Source organism: Phycodurus eques, chromosome 11 (assembly GCF_024500275.1).
Source record: "Phycodurus eques isolate BA_2022a chromosome 11, UOR_Pequ_1.1, whole genome shotgun sequence".
In the NCBI taxonomy this organism is placed as follows: Eukaryota; Metazoa; Chordata; class Actinopteri; order Syngnathiformes; family Syngnathidae; genus Phycodurus; species Phycodurus eques.
The window spans coordinates 11,716,535-11,736,075 of record NC_084535.1 but is presented as its reverse complement, the minus strand read 5'-3'; the positions used below and the strand labels follow the sequence as shown (position 1 = coordinate 11,736,075).

At 40.3% G+C, this 19,541-nt stretch overlaps 1 protein-coding gene across 1 annotated transcript; it reads right to left on the bottom strand.

The window, feature by feature from the left end:
• Positions 1 to 10,682: 10,682 nt before the first annotated feature.
• On the bottom strand, positions 10,683 to 18,489 carry prokr1b (prokineticin receptor 1b). The gene is made up of 3 exons (XM_061690832.1): positions 18,465 to 18,489; positions 14,364 to 14,841; positions 10,683 to 11,388 (listed from the first exon to the last, which is right to left on the bottom strand). Exons 1-3 carry the CDS (start codon positions 18,487 to 18,489, stop codon positions 10,683 to 10,685), a joined length of 1,209 nt encoding a protein of 402 aa, XP_061546816.1.
• Positions 18,490 to 19,541: the final 1,052 nt, after the last annotated feature.

The following is a 19,541-nucleotide window of genomic DNA, read 5'->3' as shown; positions in this document are numbered from 1 at the left end:
AATTGAGAATTATGCAGACAAGAAGGACAATTGTGGACAGTTTAATAAATGTGGAATAATATACATTTTATTGTCGTTATTTTCTGCCCTCAAAGCCTTGTACGTTTCCCCTTTTTAACACAAGTGGGCGCCACTGCTCTTCTCAATAATGTTGCCACGTGTTACAGCCTGGTGAAACCATGCTGGTCATATTGACTATGACCTACCACATGTAGTAGTGTTTCCCAACCTTTATTGAGCCATGTCACATATTTTAAAATGAGAAAAAACCCAAACACAAATGGCACACTAAACACAAATGCCTCAAAATGTATATACAGTATACCGTACTGAAATAATGATGATCATCGCAATTCACGCACAAAAAAAAATGTGCTTACTCATTATAAAATCTGGGCCTGTTAAGTTGAACACAAAGCCACTGGTCTGTTGTATGAATGGCAACAGGTGGATACACGGGTTAATTGTACCCTCTGGCATCTGTGGAAGAGCATTTCATTGTTCTCTGACTATGTGTCGCTGACATACTGTAGATAGATGAACAAAGATACATTATTCGTAGTAAAGTTTTCGCACCGATTAAGTGGAATTTGATAATTTACTGTAGCTCACCTGATGGTCTCTCGATGGGAATCACTGATGTACAGTTTTGTTTTGTTTTTTTAGGGGGGCTTGGGGCTAATAGGTTGTGATTACTGCATTAATGAACCCGGGAAGTGTCAAAACCTGGGGTCTTTATATGTTATGAATTTAAATGTACAACACGTTGGGTGACAAATGCATGCGTGACTATTGATTCCTGCATCAGTTTCATAGTTACACAAGTATACTACACAAGCTCAGTGAACACCCAATAGAGTTACGTTAGTGCAACACAAAGGTGTCAAGGTCCATCAATAATGTAGACCACTTAAAGAGGCGAGCCAGGGGTTGCCATGGCAACGAGAACAGTATTGTTTTCCTTACAGTCCAGCATGGTGCCCTTTTTAATTGAAAATTTTATTTTTTTGAGGGCTCAAAATGCATACATTCACAGTCTGTGCCAGTTAAACGGAAGAGTATGGAGGAGGCAGACGGCGCACCAGTGAATAATTGGGGCAATGATGTCTATTCGATGGACAAACACTATGACTGACATTTTTCATCCAGTGATTTCCAAAGATCATTTGGGGGCTCTGTCTATCGATTCAGCCTTGGACACTGGATTGAATGACTATATGAAGAAAGGTATCAAAAACAGTACTGTGATACAAAATGACACTTAATAAAGAGTCAAATGTAACATAGGAACTATAGAATAAACTAGCACTGTCATTTTCTTAGACATTCAGTATGAGAAATGAGCAGCCTACACATTCTGTCATCTTAATCTATGTTGTGTTTGCAGACATTTATTTCAAGTGGAAAGGGTTAATTATATTCTTTCAGCACCTGGACGGAAAAAAAACAAGGCCAGCTTCGTAAAACTGTCAATAATAAGGGCAAATGCAGATCTTTTTACTGACCATACCTTATATTCACCTTTTCACAAGTTTTGATTTTATAATTTCCTCTTGTTTGAGATGGGCATTTACTACGTACTTGATTTACTGTGGGGAGAATTAATCATGTTTTTTTTTTTTATGCATTCATTAGTCCCAAAAGCAGTCAGTTTAAAAGTGACACGGGGTAAAGGAGTAAGAGGTGAATGTTTGGACTGTATTCGCTGGAGGACTTTAGCTGTCAAACCTGTCAAGACAGCTAGCAGCAAGCTAGCTGGCTAGCCTGCCTGCCGCACAGCTGGCTGGTTATTCACGAAGTAAGTGTTTCACGTCACTAATCCCCCACAGCTTTGCAATGTAAACGCCATATTACCTATTTAGGCTTTTAATCTTGTCACAGGGTATAAAAAAGGTTGGGTTTTTTTTTCATAGTTGACATAATTTTTTCGTCATGTACAAATTTAGTGAGTTTATAAAGGACTGATCCTGTGCTACCACGTATAGTAGAACATGGATAAATGAATTTCCCATAATCATTCATTTCATTCATTCATTCATTCATTCATCTACCGTTGCGCTTATCCTCACTTGGTGCGCGGGTGTGCTGGAGGCTATCCCAGCTATCTTCGGGCGAGAGGCGGGGTACACCCTGAACTGGTCGCCAGCCAATCGCAGAATTTTCCATAATCCTCCATCAAAATGTCTCCTAAGAACATGGGAGCCTCTTCAAAGGGTCTCCGAGTGGCACACGCATCCCAAACAAATCGAAATGAAAATTAATACACACAAACGCTAATAAAATTAAACTTCTGTGACCTTCATGTCCCTCCATGATGCCTGGTGGATGGTCCATGGAGTCTGGAGGGTTGCTGAGCAGCAGAAAAAAGTTACTAAATTAATCCATTCCAGTCTTTCAATTTGTAGTGGAGAAGAAGGCATCTTAAAATAATTCCCTAACTCTCATTTGAAAAAGGTCACACAGGGAGCTACAGAGAAAACCGTGCAGACCTGCTCTCATACAAAAGTTGCCCTGCGGCCTGCCTCAGGATAAAAATTGATTTAACTCTGCTGAATGTTCTCCACGAGAATTCAGTTAATACAAGCATAGACGGAGAGATGAATGAAGATGGGAATATCTTCCCAGAAGGAAGAGAAACAAAAACAAGATCCTCCAACAGTACCAATATATGAGATTTAGAAGAAATGAACTTCATCTTACCTCAGTGCAGTCCTAACTTGGATCATAAAATTTTATAAAATTTTCCTTTTTCTGCCCGCATTGATCTGTCTTAACTAATCCCATAAACTCGGAAGTGACTGACAAAAAGAGTACATTACCTAACCTAAAATGCAAGTGAGCGAACTTGGATCGCAGTAGAAAAGAGCCTTTTACATTTGCTACGTCAATCATCTTGGAACCGATATACTTTAAAAACAAAATGTTTCTTGCTTGGTGGAACAGGAAAAGAGATATGAAAAAAAACAGGTTGACTGGTAGAGTGCTAATTACAGCATAATAATAGCATTTGAAATGTACAGTGGATTTTTTTGTGGTACAAAAGAATAAGAGATAAATCATTTAAAAACATTTTCCACCATTTATGTGGCCTATAACTCACTATATTAAAAAAAATCTTTGATAGTGGGAAAAAAAACAGCTGGAATATTGTGGTTGCACAAGTGTGCACACCCCACTTGTAACCGGGGATTCAGAATCAAACAATCCCGTTAAACTCATGTTATATGGGAGTCAGTATGCACCTGGGTACTATTTCATGTGCCCCTGATGTACGCCAAATGAAGTTCTGATGATCTATTAGGATTTTTATGACTTTTATTTTTATTTATTTATTTATTTGTTTTCCAGTAGAATCATTAAAGTTTTGAGCACATACTGACTGCTATTTTGAACCTTTCATAATAACATCCATCTTGTCTAATAACCCAATTCAATTTTAAGAAAAACAGTCCAGAGCTACAGCAATCATATGGTGTTGAATGTAGTTGGAAAAAAATCAATAGGCTTATGGGTCTGACAGTAAGCAGCATTTCAAGTTTGACGACTGATCAATGAAAAATGGTGAAACTGGAAGAGGCTTAAAAACATCCTCATGGTCATGTTATATTTTCCTTAATCTACCTTAATACTATTTAAAATGTAATGAGTCATGTCCATCTTCCTTCATCTTGTCTGCAATGACTTCTCATCAGTACAGTGCATTGGTGCCCGTCGCAAACAATGCATGAAAACTCTCTTCTGTATTTCTGCAACTGCTGGACATCCGGTTCAGTCGTGTTTTGTTCTCACATTTTCTGTGTTTGCAGGTTATGCAGACAGCAAATGTTATTACTTTGATCCGTAAAGGTTGAATCAAGGCAACTAGACTGTTCTTTTTTGTTGAAGACGTTTCACTTTTAATCCAAAAGGCTTCTTCAGCTCTAACATTTTTGGGGTGGCGTCTCCTTATTCATCCTTCAGTGGGTGTGTTCCTTGGGGCTGGTCAACAATACGTTGTTTTTGTTGTCCGGTATGGTTGGTGAAACGGCCGTCCTGCATACTAATCCATCGTTTACACGTCTTGTTGCAAAACAGCTCGTTAGGGCCACTCTTCCTGTTGAATGAGATGTCAAGGCGTTGTTATGTGCAGATGATAGGTAATGTCTTAATCCTCCTCCTCTGTTTAGAGATGGCTTTTCTAGTTTCAAAACCAGCGGCCTCCCTATCCAAAATTTGAACGCCATTGTCCTCGAAGGAATGTCTGTCCCTCTTGAGATGCAAATGAACCACTCTAAATTTCTAGAGGACTCCGAATCATTTTCACAATTGTCCAAAAAAACATTCCTTACATTGCAACTATTTTTTCTCTCTAGAACACACAGATTTATTGTAAAATTGTATCTTTTTTTCTTGAAAAAAAGAAACTTTTGAATTCCTGTGGCATTTCGGCGTAAACCTTGTAGTTATAGCTCTAATTCATCTGAGAAACTGTTTACGTGGTGATGTTTTGGTTCGCAACAGACTTCAAAAGGGCACAGCAGTTAAGCCTTTGGCATACTAATGTGTTGAACAATTAAAATATGAGTTGATATTACAGATAATTCCTGTTTTTTTTTTTTATCGTTGAAGAAGGAGTCTATCTGATGGAGACATTAGTCTTAAATGGATGTTGCAGCTGGTGACTAATTAGTTAATGTTTAGAGGGAGGGCCTATATTTGAGGCAAGACACTACGTCATACTTTATGAACTGAGCCTATACAATCCCTTTTAGGCATTGATATAACAGGGATTCAAACGTATGCGTTCGACGCTATATCCACAGAGTGTAAAAATAGCTCTTTGGGGAACGACATCACTGAGGTCGTTCCCCAAAGAGATCCAAGTTCGCTCACAGTTTGAATGACCAACCGACCATGCGTAAGTAACGCATGGTCGGTTGGTCATTCAAGCTGTTAAAAGGCACATTGATTAAATTGCTCTAACGTGAGCGCAGGAATCCAATGGAGATCATTGATTTGCTGGGAAGCTGGTGGTGGCCAATGAGAGTGCGAGGATACAAACAGTTATTCAAGTAGAGGGGAGCCCTCTAATCATCTAATAACTTGTTGGCTGGACTTCACAAGACCACACCTGATGATGTGAGGAGGAGGAGTGCTTGCTTGTGTGCATCTTGAGTAGATTCTCAGTGAGCTACGAGACACCCCAACACACTACAAGTTGGAGGGTGCACTCTGTCGGTTGTTTTTTTTTTTTTTTTTTTTTTACATCATGCGTACCCAAACCTTATACTATACAAGCACATTTCAGCTGCATTCTATTGCAGTTTCTGCTTGGTAAAATTAGTTGCAGCACGTTATCGATATTTAATTTAATATTGTGCTGAGCAACCGAGACCCTTTCCTATGGCACGGTAAGTTGAATTTCCAGGCCAATGGCTATCACAAACATTTTTCTCATAGCTGACCTTTTATGGTGACATCACACTCACACACACACACTCTCTCACACACACACACACACACACACACACACACGCTAAAAGCCAAAGAAATTTAAAAAAAAAACAGATTATGTTAATCTTTTAGATGTTCACCAGGTTGAAATCTGACTAGATTTGCTGACGTCATAAAGTCTGTCTTAAGACTTGGCAAAGCAGCATGTGGCTCTTCTTGCATTGCTTGTTAGCCAGAAGGTCTTGTCTTCTCCATTCAATGCTTTTGCACTATGCAACATATCCTCTTCCTGCTCGAATAAAGCATCAACAATTTTCACAGCTTCAAACCTTTGCGGACAAATGTATTTTGCCACCTTTTTAGGAAAAAGAATGTTAACATTTTAGGAACTATTAGCAGGGGAATGAGTCAATGAAGACGACAAGTCCTCGTTAATGTCAAATGCGCTTTCCCTGGGTAAAATCACTATGGAGTTTATGCACCAAAAAAAACAAAAAAAAGCATGAAGTCTTTTGAGAGGAATGAATAAACAAAGTTTAAACAAGTTGGAGCCAAGAAAGCATGTGAGAGCATAGGTTTCTCAGGAACTTTTAATTGTTGTCCACTGTGCTTTTGATGGAGTCATTGTGTTTGATCTGCTACTGATTGCAAGTGAACCAAGACAGACAAATACACACAAACAAGAAAAGACACAAACTCTGGTCTCTGACTATTTAATGTACATAAATGAAAGTTGTACTTTATCTGGTGCTTGTGGAGTAGTAATCACAACACAACATTTTTTAAGGGTACTTTAAAATTCTAGTCATTAAAACGCTGATGGAAGAAAAATGAGTTGCCACAAAGTATTACTTGTCCACACACATACACACACGCAAATATAATTTTGACTCAATAACTCCAATTTATGGATGGAACGAGCAAACAAGATGAAAATTTCACGGTCTAGTGAGTTTAGGCGCCTGCTTGTACTCTGTGTGAAAAAAGTTAAAGAAAAAATCAAGTGCAAATATTTCCACTCTGGTTATGACGTCCATATTAAAAGTCACTTTCTTCAGGATTTAGTTGTCTATTTTTTTGTCACAATCTACATTGTTCAGCTTTTAAACGAAGGCAAACTACAGAGAGGTGCATATCTGTCCAACAGGAGCTTTACATCCAAAGGAAGTTGTACAACGTCAAAATGTTAAGTAAGATAAATAAAATGTAAAAAAAAAAAAAAAATGATGAGAAAAAAAAAACATTAAGCTTGGGACATTAAGTTAGACAAGATCACTAAACTATCATGTGGTTAGAAGGTTTAGGCAAGACATGTCAAGTCAGTATGACACTGACCCGCACAAAGTCAACAGCTAAACATGTGCATGTAATTCCATGAGCGGCGTCTTCTTATTTGTATCAACTATACAGTAACCTGCTCAGTGTTGGGGGAGTCGGGATACGACAGTCAGCCAATCAGGTACCGGTTTCCGAGGAGCCGCATGTCTACTTAAGCATCCCCTCGTGCATTTTAAGTACCGTATTTTTACGACCATAAGGCGCACTGAAAAGTCTTACATTTTCTCCAAAATGGACGGGGCACCTTATAATGCGGCGCGCCTTATGTGTGCACCGAACTCCACAATCTATAAATGTTGTTGTGTAATGAGCGCGCCGCTTGACTGACTGGGAGCCTTTCCTGCCGACACGCTGCTTATATAGAGGAAAGGCGGAGGTGACTGAGTATAGCATGCGGACGTAAAGGGGGAAGCGTGCGCGTGAAGGAGGAGGCTAAAGGCACGCCCCCAGTAGGTATATAGCGCCGGGGTGTGCATTGTGCTAATGACCCCCGAAAATGGCACCTACGAAGAGACACGCTTACGAAGCACAGTTTAAACTGCAAGCTATCAGTTACGCGGAGGAACATGGGAATCGAGCAGCCGTGAGAGACCTCAAGATCAACGAATCCACGGTTCGCAAGTGGAGGAAGCAGGAAAATGAGCTTCGCCAAGTCAAGAAGACGAAGCTGAGTTTCTGCGGAAACAAGGCTAGGTGTCCGGAGTTGGATGACCAACTCGAGCAATGGATTAATGAGCAAAGAACAGCCGGGAGAAGCGTCTCAACAGTCACCATTCGACTGAGGCCAATAACGCTTGCAGAAGAAATTAAAATCTAACATTTTCAAGGAGGTCCGTCTTAGTGCTTTTAATAAGGTGTGCCCTATGGTCGTGAAAATACGGTAGTAGTAACTGTTAATGCTAAATTTGGAAGCTCTGTTTGTTGTCGATTGAATGAAGACGAATTGCCGAAGAAGTTGTGTCAGCGCAAATCTGCCGGAAAAAATGAAAGTGAAAGTGACTGGTGAACGACAACGACGAAAAGAACGCAACTGACGTCTGATTGATCGGAGGCAATGACGTCTACAGGAATACTTTTCAAATTCTTATGGAGTGAGTTTTCATTAAAGTTATCTACATTACGTCATTGTTTTGACAACAATGAAAATGTTCCTCATGGTTGTTTCAGTGTCCAAAATCACACGTTTAAAGGATTCGTGCACAATAGAAAACTATATGGACGTGATTCAATGTTATTATTCTTATTTTCTGTGACGTTTGAAGTAAATCTGACAATGCGCTTGCTCTCTGTGTGTCTCAGAAAATGAGACGGCTCAAGTGCATCCGCCAATGTTTGTTTTTTTTAAAGATAGTTTGGCTAGCTCGGCAGCAACCGTCATAGTTACAAACTCCAAATCACTGGATGATCGCAATTTAAGCAAGTGCTGGCGATCATATACTAAATTACTTTGGATATTGACTATTTTTGGTGTGGTAGGCAAAGTATTTTTGTGAAAGTAGCGATGACTGTCTCGAGAAGCAGCCGCTGTCGACATCCCCATTAGCTTGTGCCGTAGCAGTTTGCTAATCTTCCTGGGGTCCACAAATACAGTAATCAACAGTACAAATAATAGATAGATCAATAGATCAATACAGTAGTTACACGATTTATTGATACAGTAGTTACTCATAATACATGCTACAGATTCAAACAAGTAAACAACATTAACAAAGAAGATAATTAATAAATTGATATGCTATGGAAACAAATACCGTTGAAACAAAAATGTATTTTAACTCTCAAGCAAGGGATGAAACATTTATACGGTTTCACAGTCATAAAGGCCCTCTGAGGGAACCCGTATCAACAATGTGGCCCGCGACAAAAAAAGTTTGACACCCCTGGTCGAGGCTAAATGAACTGATTGACAACTGGTGTGGAGCAAGCTGCCTGGCTAACAGATGATTGGTTGATTGGAAGTTCATGGAGGGAAAACTGGCAGTTCCTGATTGGTTGAGATCAAAGTGGCTGTATCCGTGGTTAGCAGGAACGTTGAAAAATGAAAAAAATGAAAAACATTTGACAGCTAAATGATCTACATCTTTTTATTTGAACCTACTCTAGGGATTATTTAATTATCCTGTATTTTTGTGTTTTTATTAAGGGTTAGAGTTAGAGATTAACCCAAATCACAACTACTTATTTTTTAAATTATTTTTATTCATTCTAGAAAATGTGTTTAACATGCTGTTTTATTCATAAAATGGAGACGGTCAAGTATACATGCATGTTTTCCTGCTGTGTTTAAATGCGGAAAATTTCTAAAGGCACATTGCTATTGCTTTTGTCATGTTTACAGCAGTACATATGTTGTACTTTGCTTAAATTGACCTCATTAAAAATCTGGGGCAGCAGTATATCTAAATGGATGACAAATAAATGCACGAGCAGCCAGCAGGCAAGAAAACCAATGTCATATTGGATAACACTCAACATGAACAATATTGAAAAGGCCACACAAAATGAATTATGAATTTGACCAACACAATAAATACAGTATGTACTATAATTTTTTTGTCACAGTTAAACCTGGCAACCTGTTGTCCTTCCTCACTGACGCTAAGGTAAGGGTTCTTGGAAATAGCAGTGGGTCACTTGGTAACAATGGTCAGCGGTGCAGCAAAGCTACATGGAGATTCCATCCTGTGGAAGGCAATGCAGTCCTCAGGTGGAAGTGAAGTTTATAAGCTTTGTTATATCAACACTCCACAACACGCCTTTATTTATATTACAATTGGAGCTAGATGCTGATATCCAGTTGGAATTATTACTCCTGTGTTACAATGGGACTGTTTTGCACAAGTTAGCAGCTACTGTGTGGCCGCTAGACCATGCTAATGTATGTTTCGTTTGTCAAATATTTTATGAGCTCAGTGCTTTTGTTTCTTTTTCTAACAAGTTTTCATCGGATTTACAATCCCAGTAGGAACATGCTGCTCTTTCCCATTGTTTATTGGAGTCATGTGAACACAATGAAAGGTTGTGTTTAATGTCATCTAAAGGGTAAGCAACAACGGACACATTGTCTTTATTGTCACAAGCGTTATAGAAAACCAATTTAACAGCAAACACTTCACAAAATGGTACTGCGCAATAATCATACTATAAGGGTAGGACTTTGCAACATGACAATTCAGAGAACAACATCACATACTAAACCTCTATTAAGAAGCAATACTGTGCGGATTATCTCTTATATGCAAGTCATCCATGTAATACAGCTTCATTTCACAACGACATCAATATTAGTCTCACAGCCTGAATAGGGATTACTTTGTCTGTGAAATCAAGTCAACAGAACCGCCAAAAACACTTTGAACTATGTCTTCATTTTTTTTTTTTTTACATTTACAAATAATTATTGAATGGTTCCCAACCACTGTGCCGCAGCACATTAGGGTGCTGTGACAGATCATCAGATCTGCCTGATTATTTACGACAAATAATAAAACTTTGTTCATCTATATAATATGTCAGCAACATACAGTATAGTGGCAGGTGGGAAAAAATAAATGCTCTTCCACTAGATGGCACAAGGTGCAATTCACCTGTGTATCCACCTGTTACCACTCATACAAAACAATAATAGTTTTTCTATACAGGCCCAGACTTCACGCGGAGTAAAGTAAAATTTAAACTGTGACGAGATCATCATTATTTCAATATACTGTATGTACTTTTGTCACATTTTTTTGGTGGCTCAATAATGGTTGGGAGACACTGCCCCACTGTAAAGGTCTCTGAAATTCATAAACAACAAACAAACATTTAAGATGCTCTTCATATACTATAGGTAGGTCGTATTATATTATACAATAAAAAGAATTAAAGTCCATTCGACACATTAGCAATCCAGATTTGAGTGACCGTGTTTACCTCAGATGAATGCATTCAATCTCCTCTGTGACAGGCAAGGATGAGGTCCTTAAATCCATTTCATCCACAGTCCTACTGGGGGCGTATGTTGACCTCCATCGCACCAGCACAATCTTCTTCAGATACTTGACAGTGTTGTTCTTGACACTGACAAAGCAGAAGGTATTGATCATGCTGTTACTCATTGCAAGGCATTCGATGATGTAGAAGACCACCAGGGAATTCTTCTGCCGGGAGATTAGCGTCGGGTGGAAGTCCCGAAGGATCGTGAAGCCGTAGTAAGGAGCCCAGCACAGGATGTATGCCATTAAGATTCCGATGAGGACCATCACGGTTTTACGGCGGCAGCGCAGCCGCTTCCTTATCTGCTCTGTCTGGAAACCAGGCACATTCTTGAACCAGAGCTCGCGAGAAATTTGCGTATAACACATCGCCATGACGATCACGGGTCCGACGAACTCCACGACGAATACTAACAAAAAGTAGGAGCGGTAGTAGGCCTGTTGGTCCACGGGCCAGATCTGAGCGCAGAAGACTTTGTGAGTGGTTGACGTGGTGCCTCCGTGAGGGTACATAGTCTCTGAGGCAAAGTAAGCCGAGGGAATTGAGATGAGAATGGGAATAATCCAGACTCCGGTGATCAGGCAGTAGGCTGTTTCGTACTTCATTCGAGGCTTCAAAGGATGTACAATGGCCGTGTACCTGAGAAAAGGGACAATATTAAGTTGATGAGACATTGGATCGGGTAAACCCATAAAAAAACAGTTTGCATTCTTTGAGGGGACTACGGTGTTGGTGCCAACAGTGGGAATCAACTGCAACATACACCCTTGGGTGCTGTCATAGAAGCAGTTTTATCAGAGCTGCACAACCTGCCGTTATTAAATAGCAATGACTTTCTTGACAGAAAGAAAGTCAACCAATTGGCTAGTTGGAGGGAATATGACAGAACCTTTTGTAGCTATTATCATTTAACCGTCCTTTTGTTTCTTTCCAAGATCAATTTGTGGGAGTAAAAAAAACTAACCATCTGCTGCGTCAATTCTTGCTGGTGAAACACTTTGTACCACTTATCCACTACTGGTTGACAGACGTCTGGGGGGGCTTATTTCAGCTGAGTTTGTGGAAAAGGCAGGTTACCCTCTGGATTGGTCGCCAGTCAGTAGGACACATAGTGTCGACAGACCACGGTTCATACCTATGGTCATTGAGCGGCTGCGTGAAAGTCAGCCATGTAAACTATCAAGGAAACTGGTTACTGCTCTTATATTACAGTCCACTTTATAAGGGCTTAGGGACATGTCCTCGACATTAAACTGGTCCTTTCAGAGTAAAAGTATTTGAAATGGAGCAGTCCATTCACTAATTTAAGGAGGCTGTCACGAGACTACGACTAAAAGGATACAAACACACGTAACACACAAATTCTAAATGGTACAGACACTTGCTTAACAGTTTTGCTCTCCACAGTCAGCCAGCATGCACCATTGAATCAACGCAGCTGGATTGCACTTTATCCTTGAAATATGTATTATTTATGACTGTTTGTTCAAAAATGACATCAACATAATTTTCTGTGTAACAGACCACAGAGAATGTGGGTCTGCTCGTGTACTGTTCAAATGAATAATACATTTGTTCAGGATAATTCAGTGCTCACAAATATGAAACATACATTACTGACTTGGTTGGAAGGCAAAATACTTGTCTTGACTTCAAATAGTCTAAAATAACTGTGGAGGAAACCCCAGTGCTTTACAGAATCCACGAATTTACATGACAAGTTTAAATTAGTTTTTAACGAATCATCCGTCATCTTATTTTGCAAAGCAGCAAGAGTGATTACAGTGTGTCCTGCTTATTATGTTTTAATGTATACACAACTTACTGTGTGCTTCATTAAAAGACAATTGCGACTGTGTCTGTCCAAATGAAGATACAGCATAAGAGTGAGCCCTTTTTTAACGACATTTCGAGTTTTCAGCATAAATCTTTCTTGAACTGCTGGAGAAAGGCATTATCTTATGGGAAGACGAGGAGAGAACACGGACACAACGCAGCTAGTAATGCGAGATCGAAGACAAGCCCAACAAAAATCACTGGACGTCCTCCTCGTGGTAAAGTTGGTGAATTACAGTTGCATCAAGGGTTGCGACAAAATATTTAGTTTTACAGTACACTGACTCTTTAAAAAATAATAATAATGAGAAGCTTTGTAATTGATTAATCACAATTGATCTTATTTAATTGAATATAATATTTGACATAATTAAACATGTTCAATACAAATATGTTAACTCAAACAACACAATTCAATGACAATGTTGTTGCACAAACTGATTAGTGCAATTTATTTTAACAAAGTGTAATCAGAGGAATATGATTTCATACTGCATTTTTGGTAGACAATGTTCACAACGCTCTGACTCATAAATCCATTAATTCGGTCATAATAAGTTCCTTACATTGAAGCTTTTGAAGCACTTTATCCTGAGCAGTGTGACAAATATTGTTTTGTGATTTAGTAAGAACAACCCCATTGACCTCCCAATAACTCTAAGTAATTATTTTCCTTTTTTTGCCAGTTACTGACACACTTGCTTGTACTAGAATGTCTGACGCTAACATTACCTGTGTCCGTGCTCTCTACATCATATTTTTCATGAAAGTAATAGCCTAGGCATGAAGTCTTTGTTGGATAATTTGCACAAAACTGTGCTTTTGGGGGCAGTTTGTTGTTAGTGGGGTATTTTTTTTCTAAATAAACTACATCCATTATGTCGTTGAACCTAACGTTCTGGTGAGCTGATGTGCGTTTTGGGCATCAGTGGTCCAGGAATAACGGCACTAAAAAGTACCGTGTCGCTGAGAGTGCAGAAATAGACATGATTAAATGGTAAAAAGGTAAATGGACTGCACTTATATAGCATTGTATCTACACCATCACAGTGCCCAAAGCCTCACATTCACCCATTCATACACATATTCATACACTAATGGGCGGGTGCTGACATGCAAGGCGCTGCCAGGCCCACTGGGAGAAAATTAGGGTTCAGTGTCTTGCCCAAGGACACTTCGACATACAGACAGTCAGAGCCAGAATTCGAACCAGCGACCCTTCAGTCACTGGATGAGCCGCTCTATCAACTGAGCCACAGCCGTGTTCCTTTTTTAAAACATGCCATTCTTTAGTTGATTAATTAATCAAAATTAACTCCAATATTGATACTCTCGCTGTCTTACAGTTGACGTGATGATGAGTGGCCAAGCAACCTCTGACAACAAGTATTATTATGTCATAGTTTTATTCATTGGCAGCGCCATGATTATTATGTAATTTTGTGAATTTGTTGTATGCTTAATGTGTAACGAGGTAAGTGACAGTTATATAGATGTTGTACTAAATTGTTGATGCATTTCTGCCCTAAAAGTATCATTGAAAGGACAAGGCAATAATTTCACACTCCTAGTTGCAACACAAATTCAAGAAAATCAAAGTTTTTTTGAAAACGGAAAGAGAGACACCATTTTTGGCTCATTATTAGATTTCATGTACTGCTCCTAACACACAATATTTAAAAACACAATTGTAACCTGTGTTCTGCATACAAAAAATATCAGAAGAGACGATAAATCCATTAGCTTTGATTGACATGGACATTTCCCAAAGTCCTTACCTGTCCACCGCAATAGCGAGCAAGGCGTTTGTGGACACGTAGAGCGATACGGTGCGGAGATAGTTGACCGACGCACACAGCACCAACCCATGATCCCACGACAGCTGTTTGACCACATAGTAGTCTACCAGAAAGGGACAGCACACCACCGCCACCAGGAAGTCCGAGATGGCCAAGTTGGCGATGAGCAGGTTGGTGAGGTTGCGCAGCTTCTTGTAGCGCATCAACATGGCAATGAAGATGAAGTTTCCCAAGCCGCACACCAGCATGATGCAGACGAGGACCACCCCAATGATGATGGTGGCGACGAAGAAAGCCAGGCCCTGTGTGGTATCTGGGATTTCGTCGGGGGGAGTGCCATAGTCCACGTCGTAGTTGTCCGTGTAATGATCCAACTTGCCAACAGAAGGAACCGTCAACAGGTGGCTGACGTTTGACTCAGGCATTTTGTCTGGGAACAGTTTGGGAAAAGCTTGAACTGACAAAATCAGGATATAATTAATGAGTCGCTATGGTGCAACATGGCAGCGACTCCTTGGAAACACCTTAACTATTACACTTTTTGTATGAGGACAGCATTTGGGAGAGGGTGAATCATCTTTGGAGATTCATGTTCACCTAGAAGAGAAAGTCAGACGCATTATTCAACACCAGGTCATGATTCATATCCACACCAAAAATATTACACCAATGGAGTCCTTCAGCAGGTTGTTGAGAATGTCAGGTGGTGACGCACCTATGAATACGTCTGGAAACTGAAGTTAAGTTCACTACAGTAAGAAATGGCCTTCAAGCAATTTATTTTAACCTTGTCACTTTACTGCAAGCAACATCACTAGACTAAGCTTAGCATGGTGGAAAGGCATTTTAATTGAGTCTACATCATAACAAGAAGGAACACTAGTAGCCATGTACTTTACAGAATGCAAAGACCATAAGTCTGAGAGAGGGAGGGGAAAATACAGTAAAGATTGGTTTTATGAGCGCATAAAATTTTGGATTTCACTGTTACATTTTAGTTCACTTAAGCAGGGTACATACATACTTACAATTGGACAGAATTTCAGCATTTTTTTCCCATCTCGTCCTATCTATGTCGTCAAAAGCTTGGGTTTGCTCGATGCCTGTAAAGCCAGTTGCACTCTTTCCAGAAAGAATAGGAGCACGGTGGATGCCGAGCAAGGACAGACACAACAACACTGTCATTCCATATGTATCAGGTCTATCTGAGAAACTCAAAGGGTTTTAACCATCACAACAAAACCTGATAACACCCTGAGACAAAGGCTGGTACACCCCAAAAGACCAGACACCCCATACCCAAAGAAACAATCTTGTGTATGCTATCCAGTGCAGTGAGGAATGCACTGATGTATATATTGGGGAAACCAAGCAACCACTGAACAGGCACATTTAGTCACAACACAGACAGGCTAACTCTTCAGGTCAATACTCAGCTGTCTACCGGCACGTCTTATGAGGACAAAAATTTTCATATTCTGATAAGATAACACAGAAGGTTTGAAAGAGGAGTGAGAGAGGCCATCTACGTTAAGGCTGAGATAGTATCTCTAAACAGAGGAGGGGGCTAATGACACAATTTATTTCCCACATACAATGTCGTCTTTTCATCCCTTCCAAAGAGACTCAATAGGTTGCCCCTGGCCACATCTGGCTTGACTGCCCCCTATTTGTGGCTGCGGAACTGTTATTCCTTCACAATATGTTTTGGTGGGGTCAGCAAGTGAAAACCGGGACCTGTCTTTATGCCAAATAAACTACACAGCCACTTTTGGTCTTCAGGTGCCTCCACAACCATTCTTACAACTGACTGGATTATTAACATGGGTGATTCCACCCGAACAACTGTTGTTAGCAGGCAAAGGCCTCTCTTCAATGCATCTTAACAAGTGTCAGTATGCATCCTAAAAGAGTGATATCATCCATGGTTGGGGTGTGCCTTGAGCGTAGGGAATAAATAGTTGGGTTTCCACACAAACACTCAAAGCTGTCCTATTCAGCCTATATGTACAAACTGAAGAAGCCTGCACGGATGAGAGGCAAAATGTCTTCTAGGACTACCGGAAGTCTAGTTGCAATTGATTCAATGCCCTAACAATGAAATGACCTGGATCAATAAGGCTATTCACAGACATGTAAATGTTAAAATGGCCAGTAGAGTGAAATAAGCATAAAGGTGACACGCTCCATGACATGAAGGAGGTTAAGGTGTTAGAAATCATCAAACACATGGGAGCCTTAAGATTAAAACAAAACGAGAAAGTCACGCTATTGGTAAATTTGAAAAAACAAAACAAAAAAAACACCATCTTATTAAGAAATGTAATGTCTAACTTTGCCCTGCGATTGGCTGGCAACCAGTTCAGGGTGTACCCCGCCTCCTGCCCGATGTTAGCTGGGATAGGCTCCAGCACGCCCGCGACCCAAGTGAGGAGAAGCGGCTCAGAAAATGGATGGATGGATGGATGGATGTCTAACTTACCTGTAAATAAGGTAGAAAGTCCAGTGAATGTTTTGTTTAATTAATAGAGCAATTAGAGGCCTCTCTTATTGCTCAGTGCTAAAGGAGAGTTCTCGAGCACCCTTTATTAAGACCCTCGGCGGCTCAGCTCCTCCTCACTCGACTCCTTTTGTTAGCGGCAACAAAAAGTTGTTCCTCCACCGCCTTAAATGATCACCACGATGATGACGCTGTGGAGAGGAGGAGATGGGAGGGGGTGAGTGCATGAGGAGGGAGGGAGGGGTGGGGAGCCAGGATTGAGGATGCGTGGGTGGGAACGTGCCAAAAGGTTGGAGCAGCAAAGTCATCAGTGTCAGCCGAGGTGGTGATGTATGCACATTAAAGGCTATCACTGCCTACACATCAACTTGACAGGATAGAACACTTAATCAATATGCATTAGTTTTTTAATTTACTTTCCGATATTATTGTATGATAGTGCAAATGCCAGGGAAGCTTCAGGATTACTTTACAAGCCTCTTTGTGCACAATTACAAACCTATAAAAGGTTCTGTCTTCCAGGACATTTGGTATTGATGTTTTGGCACTTAGTTGTGTATTATCTGTTTTTGACAACATTTTTGTCAAGTTTTCTCCCAAAAAGTACAAAAGAAGGGATGCATAGCCTACTAAATGAATTCTTACAATAATGATAGAATGAGTTCCAACTTTCAATACAAGAAGCTAATGTCACAAATGTTTCCAATGCTCAATCAACCTACCGTGCATGTTTTTGGGATGTGGGAGAAAACCGGAGTGCCTGGAGAAAACCCACGCAGGCACGGGGAGAACATGCAAACTCCACACAGGCGGGGCGGGGATTGAACTGTGAGGCAGATGCTCTAACCAGTCGGCCACCGTGCCACCCCACCGTGCCGCGTTAGGATGATTGTTTTTACATTCACTTTTAAAATTAAACTTACAAATAAATACTTTTTTTCCTAATATTGCAATTTTATTCTTTTAACATTAGATCATTTTTGTAACTTGCCAACGTTTTTTGATGAAATTTTGCCTTTCTTCCATTTCAGGTCCTCCTTGGTATGGAGCTTTTTTTGCTCTTTAATAATATTCAAATGTTAAAATGTGCATATTTTAAAGTGCATCACTATATGTGAGGCACAATTCAACTGACTACCCAGTGAATCAGTGTCACTTGGGATCTCAGATGGCATAGCTTATATATTGGAATGGCTCACCACCACTAGCTTTGGTGACAATAATCAGAGCCTCAAGTATCCAGCTATTTACACTTAATCAGCATCAAATTATGTGTCACTTATCCTGTGAGAGGGGCTATTTTATTCAGAGTGCTCCAAAGTCTCATGAAGTTGATTGTATGGGGGGTGAGTATTAGGATTGGAAAGCCAACATCTTTGTGGTCATCCATCCCGAACAGCAGATAATCAAGGGACAGACAGCAGCTCTGATGACTTCTCGCAATCATTCTTTATTTTGATGGAAACTCTTTCTTTTATCCGCACTTTGACAATCATGTCTCAATTGCCTTGAGGTGCCTTTTTGCAGCTGATATCAGGCAGACTGATTACATCATGGAATACACAGTATATACTATTTACTGGATATGTTGACAATTCCCGGCATGGTGACCGACTGGTTAGCACATCTGCCTCACAGTTCTGGGGACCGGGGTTCAAATCCCGGCCCTGCCTGTGTGGAGTTTGCATGTTCTCCCCTCACACATCCCAAAAACATGCGTGGTAGGTTGATTGAAGACTGTAAATTGCCCATAGGTGTGAATGTAAGTACGAATGGTTGTTTGTTTATATGTGCCCTGCGATTGGCTGGTGACCGGTTCAGGGTGTAAAAAAAATAAATAAATAATAAATGCCTCATAGATGGCAGAGGAAAGTGCCCTGAGAGGTAAGAAACAGATAGAAACATAACTGAAATAACCACTTTCAACAAATTAAGTGGAAGTGAAAGTCAAAGTGCATTTTTAAACATCAGACCTTGAGGAAGAAGTAAGACCATACTGGGTGTCTCTCCTGGTACTTAAGAAAAGGAAACTGAGAATTGCACAGGCTTACAAAAATTGGGGAAAAAAACATTTATTCTGTGCATTCAATGATGAATTCCATATCAATGCATTTTTCAAAATCTTCACGAGTCCAAGATTGTTTGGGATTGATGATTTGTCTTCTTTTCCTTTGGGTTTGTCCCTTAAGGGGTCGCCACAGCGCGTCATCCTTTTCCATGTAAGCCTATCTCCTGCATCCTCCTCTCGAACACCAACTGCCCTCATCCTTCTACCAATATACTGATTCTCTCTCCTCTGGACGTGTCCAAACCATCGAAGTCTGCTCTCTCTAACTTTGTCTCCAAAACATTGAACCCTGGCTGTCCGTCTGATGAGCTCATTTCTAATTTTATCCAACCTGGTCATTCCGAGAGTGAACCTCAACATCTTCATTTCCGCCACCTCCAGGTCTGCTTCCTGTTGTAGCTTCAGTGCCACTGTCTCTAATCCGTACATCATGGCTGGCCTCACCACTGTTTTATAAACGTTGCCCTTCATCCTAGCAGAGACTCTTCTGTCACATAACACACCTGACACCTTCCTCCACTCGTTCCAACCTGCTTGGATCAGTTTCGTCAATTCCTGACCACACTCACCATTGCTCTGGACTGTTGAC